Source organism: Leptonychotes weddellii, chromosome 10, assembly GCF_054177405.1.
Source record: "Leptonychotes weddellii isolate Sample4059 chromosome 10, ASM5417740v2, whole genome shotgun sequence".
Lineage (NCBI taxonomy): Eukaryota > Metazoa > Chordata > Mammalia > Carnivora > Phocidae > Leptonychotes > Leptonychotes weddellii.
The window spans coordinates 104,762,709-104,776,235 of NC_138378.1; the positions used below are offsets into that span (position 1 = coordinate 104,762,709).

A 13,527-nucleotide genomic window follows, 5' to 3' on the forward strand; every position below is an offset into this window, starting at 1 on the left:
GAAAATGGCGGCCTCCCAATCTCTGCCCCGGAGGAGCCGAGAACTCGGGCCCCGCTCCTCAGTGAGTCCCCAGAGAAAAGCCGTCAGTCACTCCCGTCTCCCCGGTCTCCGGCCGCAGTCCGTGCTCACCCGGCCTGTGACCGCGCGTTTCTATTTCTGGCACCCGACCGGGGTGGAGTCTCCAAACCCAGCAGATCCCTGCGGTGCACTCCCGTGCGGCTCCTCCCGGGGGAGGAAGGTGAGTCTCCCCGGATCTGCTGCTTGTTGGGTCCCTGCTGGAGGAGCAGTGGCCCGACTGTGCCGCGGGTCACGGTTTATGGCAACCCCGAGCTGAGAGCCCGCGCCTGGGCTCCATCTCTGCAGCCGGCTTCCCCGCTCCGATACCTGGGAGCTCTGCCGCACTCAGGCACCCCCGGTCTTTCTGTGACCCCGAGGGTCCTGAGACCACACTGTCCCGCAAGGGTTCCACCCCCCGCTTAGCCACCAGAGTGACGTCCCTCAGGGGAGCCGACTTCTCAAAGTTCCGATTTTGTGCTCTGCAGCTCTACCACTTGCCAGAAGCCACCAACGGAGGCCCCCTTCCCCGCCGTCTGTCCTCCCGAATATCGCCTCGGATTCACTTCTCCGCACGTCCTACCTTCCAGAAAGTGGTCGCTTTTCTGTTCAGAGAGTTGTTGCTATTCTTTTCTTCGATCTCCTGTTGAGTTCGTAGGTGTTCAGAATGGTTTGATCCCTATGCAGCTGAATTCCTGGGACCAGATGAAATCCAGGTCTCCTACTCCTCCACCATCTTGGACTCCTCCCTACCCTGTAAAATTTTTCTTACAACCTCTCAAATGGGAGAGTGTGGAGGGGAGGAAATCCACTGATTTATAAGTATTTATTTTTTACAATATAACCAATGTCAATTTTTAACAGCCACCAGAAATAGAAATGTACCTTAACATCAACTAAAATCTAAATTTTTCTTATTTTGTAATTATAGGATAAAAGGACAAAAGAAAAAGGAAAAAACAAACCCTACTATCTCCAGATCTTACCAGCTTTCCACTAATGTCCCTTTTTTGTTTCAGAGTCCAATCCAGGACACTGTATTACATTTAGTTGTCATAGCTCCTTAGCTTCCTCTGGTCTGAGTTTCTCATGACCTTGATAGTTTTTCATGACCTTGATAGTTTTGAACACGGTCAAGTAGTTATTAGAATGTCCCTGGATTTGTGTTTGTCTTATGTTTTCTCATGATCCAACTGGCTTATGGGCATCTGGAAAGAATACCACTGAAGTGAAGGGCCCCTGTCGTTACATCGTGCCAGGAAGTTATGTTATCCATACCACAGGACTGATGAAGTTAACCTGGGTCACTTGGTCAAACTAGTGTTTGCCAGGTTTCTCCACTGGAAGGTCGCCTTGTTTTCCCTTTTCATAGTCTATTTGCTGGAGTTGAGACACTAAGTCCAGCCCACACTCAAGTGAGGAGGGACATGCTCCACTTCCTGGGTCATGCAGTCTACATATATTATTTGGAATTCTTCTGTATGAAAGATTTCCCTTTTCTCTTCCCTTAAGTGTTTTAGAAAATATTTTTCTCTCATATGTAGGCATCCTACAAATATACTTAGTTTTGCTTGTTTCTGAACCTTTCCTGTCAATGAACATTTGTTATTACAATATTTCGCTATTAAAGAGCAATAGTGGGGCACCTGGGTGGCGCAGTCAGCTAAGCGGCCGATTCTTGGTCTCGGCTCAGGTCGTGATCTCAGGGTCATGAGATCAAGCCCTGTGTCTGGCTCACACTCAGCGCAGAGTCCACTTGAGTTTCTCCCTCTCTCTCTCAAATAGATAAATCAATCTAAAAAAAAAAAAAAAAAAAAAAAGAGCCACAGTGCAATGAACACTCTCGTACATGTCTCCCCAGTACTTGTGTGCTGGGTAACAGAGCGTGTCATTTTCAAATGTACCAGATAATGCCAGACTGTTTTCCAAAGTGGTTGTATCAATCTGTATTCTCGCCAGCAGTGTATAATAGTTCCTATTGGTCCACATCCTTAGCAACACATGGTATTCTGAGTCTCGTTCATTTCTCCTGGTGGGTATAAAATATTATCTCATTATGATCCTAATTTTTCTTTACTAATCAGCATCTTTTCATGTTTATTCTCCATTTCTACATTATTTTCTAAAAAATGCTTAATACCTTTTGCCCCTTTTTTTTATTATCTTCCTATTGATGTATAAATTCTTTATATATCCTGGATCCTTTGAAAGGTACATCTACATCATATAGAAACACACAGATATATCTTTATGAGAGAGATACAGATCTCCTTTATAAGATGTATCTTTATTTTTGCCCCTTTTGTGGCTTATCTTTCAACTATCAAAAGTTCTTATTTCAACATAAACAAATCTATAGATCAATTGCTTTGATTAGAACTTTAAATATCTTAAGAAAGCTCCCTCTCTCCCTAACCTAAGGTCGTAGTGGTATTTTTCTTAAAGTATTTTTTCTAAAACTTTTATTTTTTTCTAAAATTTTAAGAAAGTTTTTTACCTTTCATATTTATCTAGAGTTGAATTTTGTGATATCTATGTAAATATGTTGGTTTTGAGTATTAAAAGCTCCCATTATGTTGAAATTACCAATGAAATCATGGGGAAATGATGCTGGGAGTCTCAAATACCCTGTTAAGTGCTTAGTACTACTTCCTCATTTGCCCAATCTGTCCTGATTGCCAGTGACCTTCATAGATGTAAGCAACATCCACAGAAATAACCACAACTGAGAGGCCTGAGCTTCTTCAAAGCACTAGCATATATTTAGTGCATAATAAAAAGTTTTTATTTTGTTGATCAAAATTTTAAAATTTCTCAGGGTGCCTGGGTGGCTCAGTCGTTAAGCGTCTGCCTTCAGCTCAGGTCATGATCCCAGGGTCCTGGGATCGAGCCCCGCATCGGGCTCCCTGCTCCGCGGGAAGCCTCCTTCTCCCTCTCCCACTCCCCCTGCTTGTGTCCCTCTCTAGCTGTGTCTCTGTCAAATAAATAAAAAATAAGGTCTTAAAAAAAATTTTTTTTTTTAATTTCTTTTCACTTCACTTAAATCCTGGCAAACAGAGACATCTCCAAACAGTGAAATAAATTTATTTCCATGGAGCAATGAGGGAAAAAGGTGTTATTCTAAAGTAGGACCCTCTTTATATTCCTAGCAGCCTTACAGTTGACTAAGATGGTGAGAAGTTACAAATGAGTAAAGGCAAATCTCCCCCCATGCCAAGAGAACGACCCTTTACCTCCAGTAAAAAAACAAGGCAAACCGTTCAATACTTTCTCACTTTATTAAGGTTAATAGGGTACTTATACATCTAAACATTTACTGTAAGTTGTCAGGAACATTTAAACTCTGAATTATCTTTCCATAATTAAGTTTCTTTAGGCACATCGGTTTGTATTTTATAGAAAACACTTGGTCTTTAGGTCACAAACAGGAAAGAGTGTAATTTGCAAATGTTATAAAGATGACTCCAAATCTCAGCTAACCTCTTTCCCAAATTGCAACTTAGTATTTAATGAAACAGAAACCAAAAACAATTGCTTAAACATTATAACTGTGTGATTCTGGTGACTAAGAAATCCCTGAAAGAGCAGTAAGCCACGATTTCTGGAAAGCTCAGAGCACTAGCAAGGTTTCATTGCGAAGTATTTGACAGAAGGCCACGGGTCGTGTTTTCCTAAGAGGAGCTAGGAACTAAGGATGTCATTTAGTAATGCATTGGAATGGCATTGCCTAGTGCGAGTGTTGCACAGAAACTCCAGGTCACCTCTTCATTATCTATTATTTTGGATAGGCTTCCACAATCATAGCATGGCCCTGTAAGGGGGGAAAAATGCATTCAATTAGAGCAATGGAAGGTGAAGAATCCAGCCAGTCCCAAGGCAAAAGAGAACAATGGGAAAAGTACAGGCTACAGAGTTTGATCCCGGCTTCCCCTTTCAAACACCGTGCGATCTTATGCATGTATGGGAAAGTGTTGCTCCTAGCATCTCCTGGATAGAGATCACGCTAAATATCCTACAACACAGGGCGCCTGGCTGGCTCAGTTGGCTGAGTGTCCGACCCTTGATTTCAGCTCAGGTCATGATCTCAGGGTGGAGAGATGGAGCCCCATGTCGGGCTCCACACTTGGTAGGGTCTCTGCTTCTCTCTCTCTGCCCCTCTCCCTGCTTGTGCTGGCTCTCTAAAAATAAACCAGTAAATTTAAAAACAACAACAAAAAATACCATCCTACAACACAGACTACAACCCCCTCACCATAAAGAATTATCTGGCCCAAAATGTTAACAGAGCCAAAGCTGAGAAACCCTAATCTAGATCCAAAACGCCGGATTCCTTCTTTAATCTCCTAGTCATGTTTATATCAGGCATTTGGCTCTTGATGAAACAATGCCAAGTTCAATCTACTTTCTAAGGTACATTTCTTCTAGAACAAAGGTACTGGGTGGTATTCTTCACAAAAGCATCCAGGGTTGTGTTATACTCTGTGTCCTAGATTAACTATCAGGGAACACGCACTCAAAACCACAGGACACTAACCCTCATGGACCACTCACTCTGCACAGTACCGTGCACTGGTTATCTCCCTCAGTTAAGCCTGGCACAGAAAGATGGGAGGGAGGGCTCCAGTCCTGACTATGGTCTTCTGTGGCTGAAGTTACAGACTGAAAAATGCTTTTCATCATGAAGTCCGAAATGCTCCAACCCACAAATAACTGATCTCTTTATTTCTTCAAAGCTTCTGAGGCAAGCCATAAATAAAGGTTTTTAAGTGTAAGATGTTTAAACTTTTACATATCTTATTTATTCATCTTGACTAGCAACAGAAAGTTTCTATAATCTGGAAGAAAACCAAATCTGTTTCCATCAGGGTTAGGAAAAAAAAAAAAAGATTATAATTAGCCCTCCTTCTGGATTTTATCCCCAGAGTGAAATGGCCGAGGCTGGTAGTACGCTCTGTCTGTAGGGCAAGCAAGGCCAACAAAAAAAAATCCACAGAATACAAATTTCCCCCAAATAAACAGCATTACGTCATCCAGAAGTAAATAAATTCTCCAATTAACGTATAGTTCAGTTTTCAAGAAAGATAATTTACTTCTTGGAGAGATTTTATAGATAAGGTCTCACGGTGACTAGATAAATGAATAAATTTTATTATTAAAGAGGAAAATATCTCAAAATGTTAATAATGATAGTGTCTGCTGAGGGGATTATAGGTGACTCTAATTCTTTTCTATATACTTTTTGTACTTTCTATGACGATGTATTCCTTTTAAAAATAAAAAATAGAGGGGCACCTGGGTGGCTCAGTCGGTTAAGCAGCTGCCTTCGGCTCAGGTCATGATCCCAGGGTCCTGGGATCGAGCCCCGCATCGGGCTCCCTGCTCAGCAGGGAGCCTGTTTCTCCCTCTCCCTCTGCCTGCCTCTCTGCCTACTTGTTCTCTCTCTCTCTCTGTCAAATAAATAAATAAAATCTTTAAAAAAATAAAAAATATAGGGGCACCTGGGTGGCTTAGTCGGTTAAGCACCCAACTCGTGATTTTGGCTCAGGGCATGATCTCACGGTCATGAGATCGAGCCCCATGTCAGGCTTGGCTCCACACTGGGCGCAGAGTCTGCTTCCGATTCTCTCTCCCTCTGCTCCTCCACCCCCCCCCTCCTGCTCTCTCTCTAATAAATAAAATCTTAAATAAATAAACATTTTAGGAATAGAAGTAGCTTGGGTTTAAAAACCATCTTCTTTCCAAAATATTACCAGAATTAAGTTGTACTCTCTTCCCCCCAAAATAGGCTGCTTTTTTTCTAGTTGTCTGTCATCAGAAATATTGCCCTAAGGATGTTGGAAAGTTAACTAAATGAAACGTGCTCGGATGAGCTTGTTTTGTTTCCGAGAAAATGACCTTCCAGAAGCACCTATGAGGCGGCTGCGCCGTACCTGCCCGCCGGCGGCACAGGCAGCCACTAAGCCGTACTGGCCTCCCTCCTTCCGCAATCTGTTGGCAGCCGCCATGACCAACCGGCAGCCAGTAGCTCCAAACGGGTGTCCCAGGGACAGCGATCCACCCCAGTTGTTGAACTTCTCCAGAGGAGGTGACCCAACCTGGCTCCCACAAAACAGACACAAATATAATTATGAGTTAACTTCACAATCAGGCCAGGCTCTTACCAACAGGAAGGTAACAGAGACTAAGAACATGACTAACTTAAGACCCATCACATATTAATAAGGAAAAAAATTCTAGGTCAATTCTGAAAGCCATGGACCATTTATTTTTCCTCTAACACCAGAACTGGAAGAACAAAAGACAACCTAGAATTTTACTTTCATTTTTTCTAAAGATTTCCAAGAACTATTTTTCAACTAAGAAATAAGTATATTTAATGAAATAGAAAATTCTTCATAAGGAGCAGCAGCTTTCCCCTTCATATTTTTATTAGCAGCCAACTAAACAAATACTGCAGTGCTTTGGAAATTCAAACATACTTTTAATCAAACACTTACCTTGGTTTTTCTACCCATGTAGTTTTGTGCAAACCAATCAGAATCCATGGCTTTAAAATTAGCCAAAATCTGACCCTACAAGGGAAAGGACCTTGTTATTAATGTCCCCTGCCATTAAAGTTGAGCAAATTTTAAATGAGTTTTTAGTAAAATTTTCCTAAAGAAACGTTTTGCTACTTTTCAAGGGCCTCTAAGAGATTGCCTCAAACCGTACCACTGGATTCCTTCCCCTTACACCTCTTCCAACAGTGTAGGTCAGTACTTCAAATATAAAGCTCTCCTCCTGTTTTGCTCACATCATGAGCCACACCTGGATCTCCCACACAAACACAGACTACACTTTTTATGGTTACAATCCTTTGCTATGTATCTTTCAAGTGACTTACTGAGAATGCTTCATGAAATTCAAAAGCATCAATATCACTCATTGTTAATCCTGCCTTTTCCAGAACTTTTGGAGTAGCATATGTTGGTCTAAAAGGAAAAAATAAGTAATATGTTAAGGATTTAATTTTTAACATAAGAACTCCTTATTCCCCAAGCTGAGTTTTACGTAAGGTATTATAATGTCCTCCACCCATTCACTGGTTCTACTGTACAAATAGTAAGTGGGGGGGATATAACTGTGAACTAAACAGACAGAGCCTCGGCCCTTACAAAGTCTATGTTCTAGAGTCAGAGATAGAGTTAATAAACAAACTATGGAAGAGAAGGATAAACAATGTGAAGAACCAGAAAAACACAGTGCAAAGGGCAGAGCATAGGGAAGAGCATGGCTAGTTGGAAGGACATGATGGAGGCCAGTGTGGGGAGAGCCACTAAGCCGTACTGGCCTCCCTCCAGTAGGAGGGGGAGGGGGGTACAATCTAAGTATTAGGAGACTATTATAAAAGGCTATTACAAAGACTGTGTAGCAACAGGAAGAAATGCTTATGACATCTTAATGAAAAAAAGAATACAAGACTATATATATGTAAGTAGAAATGTATAAAAAAAATAAAAAAGAATCCAAAACTGTAAAATGATACACCAACATAAAGGATTATTTTTAAGAATCCAACACACACACACCAAAAAAAGAAGGAAAAAAAAAAAAAGAATCCAACATACAAAACAATTATGAACTCAGAACTCAATGTACTTTATTTTCTTTTATTTAAATTTTGTTAGTTAACATAGAGTGCAATATTGGTTTCTGGAGTAGAATTCAGTGTTTCATCACTTACATACAACCCCTGGTGCTCATCACAACAAGCGCCCTCATTAACCCCCATCGCCCATCTAGCCCATCCCCTACCCACCTCCCTCCAGCAACCCTCAGTTTGTTCTCTATCAGAACTTAAGGGGCGCCTGGGTGGCTCAGTCGTTAGCGTCTGCCAGGGTCGAGCCCCTGGGATCCTGGGATTGAGCCCCACATCAGGCTCCCTGCTCAGCAGGAAGCCTGCTTCTCCCTCTCCCACTCCCCCTGCTTGTGTTCCCTCTCTCGCTGTCTCTCTCTCTGCCAAATAAATAAATAAAATCTTTAAAAAAAAAAAAAAAAACTTAATGTACTTTAAAATCTATATAATAAATGTGGGTAATCAAGTACTTTTGATTATAGCCCAAGGATATACACTGCTACCTACCCAAGTAAAAGTTGATCTTTTGGATCCTGAGACACATAGACAAAATCCCTAGGTGAAAAACAGAGGGGTTAGCTCTAGTAATAAAACAAAGAAACTGAGGCAATTTATTTGAACATATACCTTACCGCAAATATGCCTTCGGCTTATAACCCATGGCCAGAGCCTTTTCCTCTGCCATAATCAGCATTGCAGATGCACCATCAGTCTGAAATGTTAAGCAGAACAATAATGGTAAATTCTTCAGCTTTTCTGGAAGTCTCTGTACAACCATCTTCTATGTAGTGTTCCTGAATTTCCCAACTAATTACACTTATACAGAGACTTTATAAATGTTTTTTCATTTTATCCATCATTAATTCACAATTCAAACACACACTGACCCATCTTTCAAGAAGAGGGTAGAAGAACCTGTTCAAAAGAACCACAATTATCAAAATGGACAAAGAGAATAGGTAACTTTAGCTAAATATGTATTCATAATACACTTAAGCCAAAAGATTTTTGCTTTTGGAACAGAATATAAGAAACTTTATGAATTAAAACAATCTCTCATTTACTTACTTATTTTTACATTTTTATGGACTGTTTCTGAGCTGCCTCCTGCCTGTGGAAGGAAACACAGGCTTCGAGGTGATATGGAAGAAGAAACAGGTAGGCAGCTGAGAACATCAGAACCATGGTCTTCCCTCCTTGGACACACCCCATATGGTTCTTCCCAACTGACGATCAAGAAGTTCAGAGATAAAGAGCTACCACTGAAAAAAAGCCCTTTACCATGACTTCAAAAGAAATAGCTCAAAAAAAAAAAAAAAAAAATCCAAAATTCACTACTTGAGAGTTTGTAATATCGAAACAATTTCTACCACATTCTATAATTTTTTGTAACTTAGTAACCCTGAAGAGACTAAGGAGCTACCACCAACAGAGGGGCCATTAAGCTTGGAAACAGAGAGAACTACACACAATAAATGGTTTATGGACGTTACGTTAATATAATGCGCCACTGTGCCAAGCTGCAATGAATGTGGTGCGTTAACATATTTCCCGAAACCCATGTATCTGTGATGTGCTGCCTCTGATGACTTGTTTCTGACTTTCAGTGAATAAACCTGCACCTTTAGCACACCCCAGAAGTAATCAAGGGCACTGAGATCCGGCAAGAGTAGAGCTCACCCCATATGGCCCTATCATGCAGTCTGGTTTTGGAAAGGATTATCTAACAAGCCCTTCAGCACTCAGGCTTACTGGGGTGGTGCACCATCCTGCTGGAACCACCCCAGGCACCCTTCCCCTAGCCCAAGAATGGGCATTAAGTAGTCATTTAACAAAGTCAAATATGTCAACATGTGCCCATGTTTCCAGACTTCGTGTCCAGGTAGGGAAGATATACTGTAAAAGAAACACTGGGCAGCTGGATTATATCTAAAGACTGTATGTACCCCAAGGCGGTAGGAGAAGAGAAACCACATCCTATGAGCAGAAACAGAATCCACAGGGATGTTTAATTAAGGAGGAGCCAAAACAAACAAGAAAGGATATGAAGCTATATGCTGGTAAGCAAAACAACAACGACGACAAAGAATGAGGGCAGATATATGTATTCCATATGTTTATAGGAAAATGCTTATAGAAACTGCTTACAGGAAAATAACTTGGGAGCCAGTAGAAAGCATCATTTTCTTTCTTTTTTTTTTTTTTAAAGATTTAGTTGAGAGAGTGAGCACACACGTGTGTGAGCACAGGGGTAGAGGGAGAGGAAGAGAGAGAATCTCAAGCAGACTCTGTGATGAGCACAGAGCCTGACGCAGGACTCGATCCCATGACCGAGATCAGTACCTGAGCTGAAACCAAGAGTCGGGTGCTTAACCAACTGAGCCATCTAGGCGCCCCGAAAGCATCACTTTCTAACAATCAGAGCTAGAAGAGGTACCTCGTCCCTCTCTCTGCCTACTTCGCAGGTCTTATACAACTCCTCAAATTCATATCCTATGTTCTAGCCAAGCTTTTCCCAAAAGAAACCCTTGCTCTCACACCTACTTGCCATTCCCTTTGCCTAGAATGCACTTAATGAATTCTGGAATTGGCTTGTACCCTCCCTTCAAGATTTGCTGCTCAAATGCCACCTCCTCTGAGGAGCCCCTTGGGCCCCTCCCGTGTGTGTGTCTGCTCTGTCAGCCTGCTCACAGCCACCACTGTACCTTCTCGCTGCCTTCCGATCACTGGCCTTTCTAACCCTACCGCCTGGCTAACCAGAGTCTTCTGTGTGGTTTAATGCCTGAATGGTGGCTGGATCAGGTGACTGCAAGGGCCTAAAAACTAGGATTCTAGTTTTTTTTAATGATTCCATTTTAATATTTTTTATAATGAATAACTGTATTTTTATGCCTCTATTCATGACACATGCAAACAGATCAACTTTAGGTTTTTCTATTGAGAGTCCAGAACTGTGAAAGGCACGAGTAAACACATAGAGCACACACGGTTACCAGGAAAGAAGAATTTGCAGCTGTCACCGTGCCATAGGGCTTGATGAATGCAGGTCTTAGCTTGGCCATCTGCTCCAGAGAGGAAGGACGAATGCCATTATCTTTGGTAACTGTATCTTTTCCTAAAAAAACATGAGTTTTTAACTCTAAGGAACTATGAGTTTTATGTATCTTCGCTAGAGAAGTATGTTCTAAAAACTGTGACAAGTGAAATGTAAGCCACACCTATTTACTAAAAAAAAGTCTGTTATAGTCATCAAGATATTATCAAATTTAAAACTATACTTTTTTTTTCTTTTAGATTTTATTCTTTTTAAGTAATCTCTACGCCCAACAGGGGGCTCGAACCTACAGCCCCAAGATTAAGAGTCGCATGCTCTCCCAACTGAGCCAGCCAGGCGCCCCTACACTCTACTCTTAAGACATGTGGGAAATAATCTAAATGGTCTAAAAAAAGGACACCCTACTTCCTTAAGATATTCATTCACATTTGGCTATTCTACACAGAAATCATATGAATGAAGAGTTTTTAAAACAGGCATATACATAAGAACTAAAATACAGCAGGGAGACCTAAAAGCAGACTCAGAAAAACTTCTTTTTGAAATGTTGACCTATTGTTACAACATAAATTGAAACTTGAGTCCACGTTTAAGAGTGACTATTCTGGAAACAGAACCAACGTACTTACTGAAAAGTCATTTGGGGCTTTTGGAGTTTTAGAAGCAACTCAGAACTCCCTAACAAGTGGCACGAAGCATTCTCCTTTACAATGTTGAGCAAACCATTTTACCTGGTACTTTGAAGGGTACAACATCAGAAAGGAGGCCTTCATCCTGTGCCTTCTTGGCCAGGCTATGCGAACGCAGCGCATACTCATCCTGGTCCAGTCGAGAAACAGCGAAGGCAGCGGCCAGCCGGTCTGCAGAGTGGCCCATGGTCTCACTGGTGGAGAACTCAGCCACTGCAGGGAGCTGGGAAAGGAGCCATGTAGGATTAGGTATGCTGTCAACAGGTGTTATACCACACCTTGGGTTATCTGGGAAAGTTAATCAACACCAAGATGGGAGAAGCTTTCTGTGAGCAGGGCATCTTCAAGGAGGGCTCACAATTTCAAATTTTCTAACCACAATCTTTTTTTTTTTTCCATCCTGAGCAGAAAATTACCCCTTCCTTGTAATTAACAGAATCTACAACTGCTAGAGCATAACTCACCCCATGCTGTCTTAACTAATTCTAAATCTTTGCAGTGGGATGCTTTGGAAAAACACAGTTCTTTAATATAAGAGTTCACAATCTTACCTCAGGTGATAGGAAATTCAATCTGAATTTCGAGATTAAAGAAAGTCGCTGACCCAGAGTCTTGGCCTTATTGAGCTCAAGCATCATTTTCCTCATTTTCCTTGAATGACGAATAGGGACGTCAGACATTAACTCTACACCACCTGCCACGACCACATCACACTGCCCAGAAGCGATCAAGCCAATACCTACGGGACACAGGTGACACGGACACGAACATCTTCTGCAGAAATTAACAGACCACTGGTAATTTAAGCTTCTTCATTAAAAAATTCTATCACAGTTATCAGCATTATATAACATCTGTAATTAAGCTTTTCATCTTTTCTCTTTTTTAAAAAAGATTTTATTCATTTTAGAGAGAGAGAGAGAGAACAAGCACAAGCAGGGGGAGAAGGGGTGGGAGAGAGAGAGAGAATCTCCAGCAGACTCCCCACCGAGCACAGAGCCTGTCGTGGGGCTCGATCCCACAACCCGAAGATCAGGACCTGAGCCCTGCTTCTCATCTTTTCAAAGAGATTAAGATAATTTTTTTGAATGAGTAAAACTATATTCAATGCACTAGAGAAACACAAGTTTCATTCAGGTCATACGGACACGAGCTTCTGGAAATATCCATTGGACCAACTCTCAGAACAAATCATATTCTATACTAGAACATTCTGAAGATTTTATAAACTCCCAGCTTCAGTTTTCAGAAAAAAACGTTTCCCCTACAATGGGAATTTCTGCTATAAGCTTGAGAAAGTCTGCCTTTTGAAGATGGAAGGCAGCCCCCCCCTTCATCTTTACGGCCATTGGCAAGTACCCTGTTGCTCTATCTAGAAGTCGTCACATGCTTCATAGAATAGTGAATGCCCCCAATCACTGCTTTTGGCATCATTCTCTGCCACTCATGAGGTAGGCTGCCCAAGCTGGCCTTCATGTTATTAAGAGAGCACACGATCATGACCTCTTTCAGGTTTCCTGAATTTTCACAATAAGGACCGATGCTATAAAATGTCCCACAGTTTTGCTAAGGTCTGTTAGGGACATTTGTAACTAATTATAAAAATGCCACAGGTGTGGGGAGAAAGTAGAAGAAAGAGCTGTATTACAGCAGTGATTTATCACTAGGGCCACAATCTTCGTGGGGCAGTATCACATTAGAATCACCTAACTTTAAAACCTAGGAGGTTATAAATTATTCATGCCTCAAATTCAGAAGCACCCTCCTAGAGACAAACTTTTCTAGCGGATAATCCCCGCCGTGGCCAGCCACATTACTGATGGAGAAACTATATGAATGGCTGTGTCCCTCAGGTACGGAGAGAAAGAAAAAGGTTGAGAACTACTGTCAAAAATGTTAAATGTGACCTTATTTTTTAAAAGAGACACAAATTTATGGGCGCCTGGGTGGCTCAGATGGTTAAGCGTCTGCCTTCGGCTCAGGTCATGATCCCAGGGTCCTGGGATCAAGTCCCACATCGGGCTCCCGGCTCAGCGGGGAGCCTGCTTCTCCCTCTGACCCTCTCCCCTCTCATACTGTTTCTCTCTCTAAAAAATAAATAAATAAAATCTTTA

The 13,527-nt window shown here is 41.7% G+C and overlaps 1 protein-coding gene across 3 annotated transcripts in view; it reads right to left on the minus strand.

Annotated features, from left to right (window-relative positions):
* Window positions 1–3,313: 3,313 nt before the first annotated feature.
* HADHB (hydroxyacyl-CoA dehydrogenase trifunctional multienzyme complex subunit beta) overlaps window positions 3,314–13,527 on the minus strand; it is a 38,477-nt gene continuing 28,263 nt past the window's right edge. For all 3 annotated transcript variants that reach the window (XM_031027681.2, XM_081797088.1, XM_081797089.1), the window contains exons 8-16: window positions 11,965–12,152; window positions 11,456–11,636; window positions 10,663–10,784; window positions 8,302–8,381; window positions 8,177–8,224; window positions 6,938–7,025; window positions 6,552–6,626; window positions 5,985–6,149; window positions 3,314–3,865 (exon numbers count right to left, since the gene is read on the minus strand). In XM_031027681.2, the coding sequence (XP_030883541.1) occupies window positions 3,830–3,865; window positions 5,985–6,149; window positions 6,552–6,626; window positions 6,938–7,025; window positions 8,177–8,224; window positions 8,302–8,381; window positions 10,663–10,784; window positions 11,456–11,636; window positions 11,965–12,152 (983 nt within the window). In that variant the 3' untranslated portion in view covers window positions 3,314–3,829. The remainder of the gene's footprint in view (window positions 3,866–5,984; window positions 6,150–6,551; window positions 6,627–6,937; window positions 7,026–8,176; window positions 8,225–8,301; window positions 8,382–10,662; window positions 10,785–11,455; window positions 11,637–11,964; window positions 12,153–13,527) is intronic.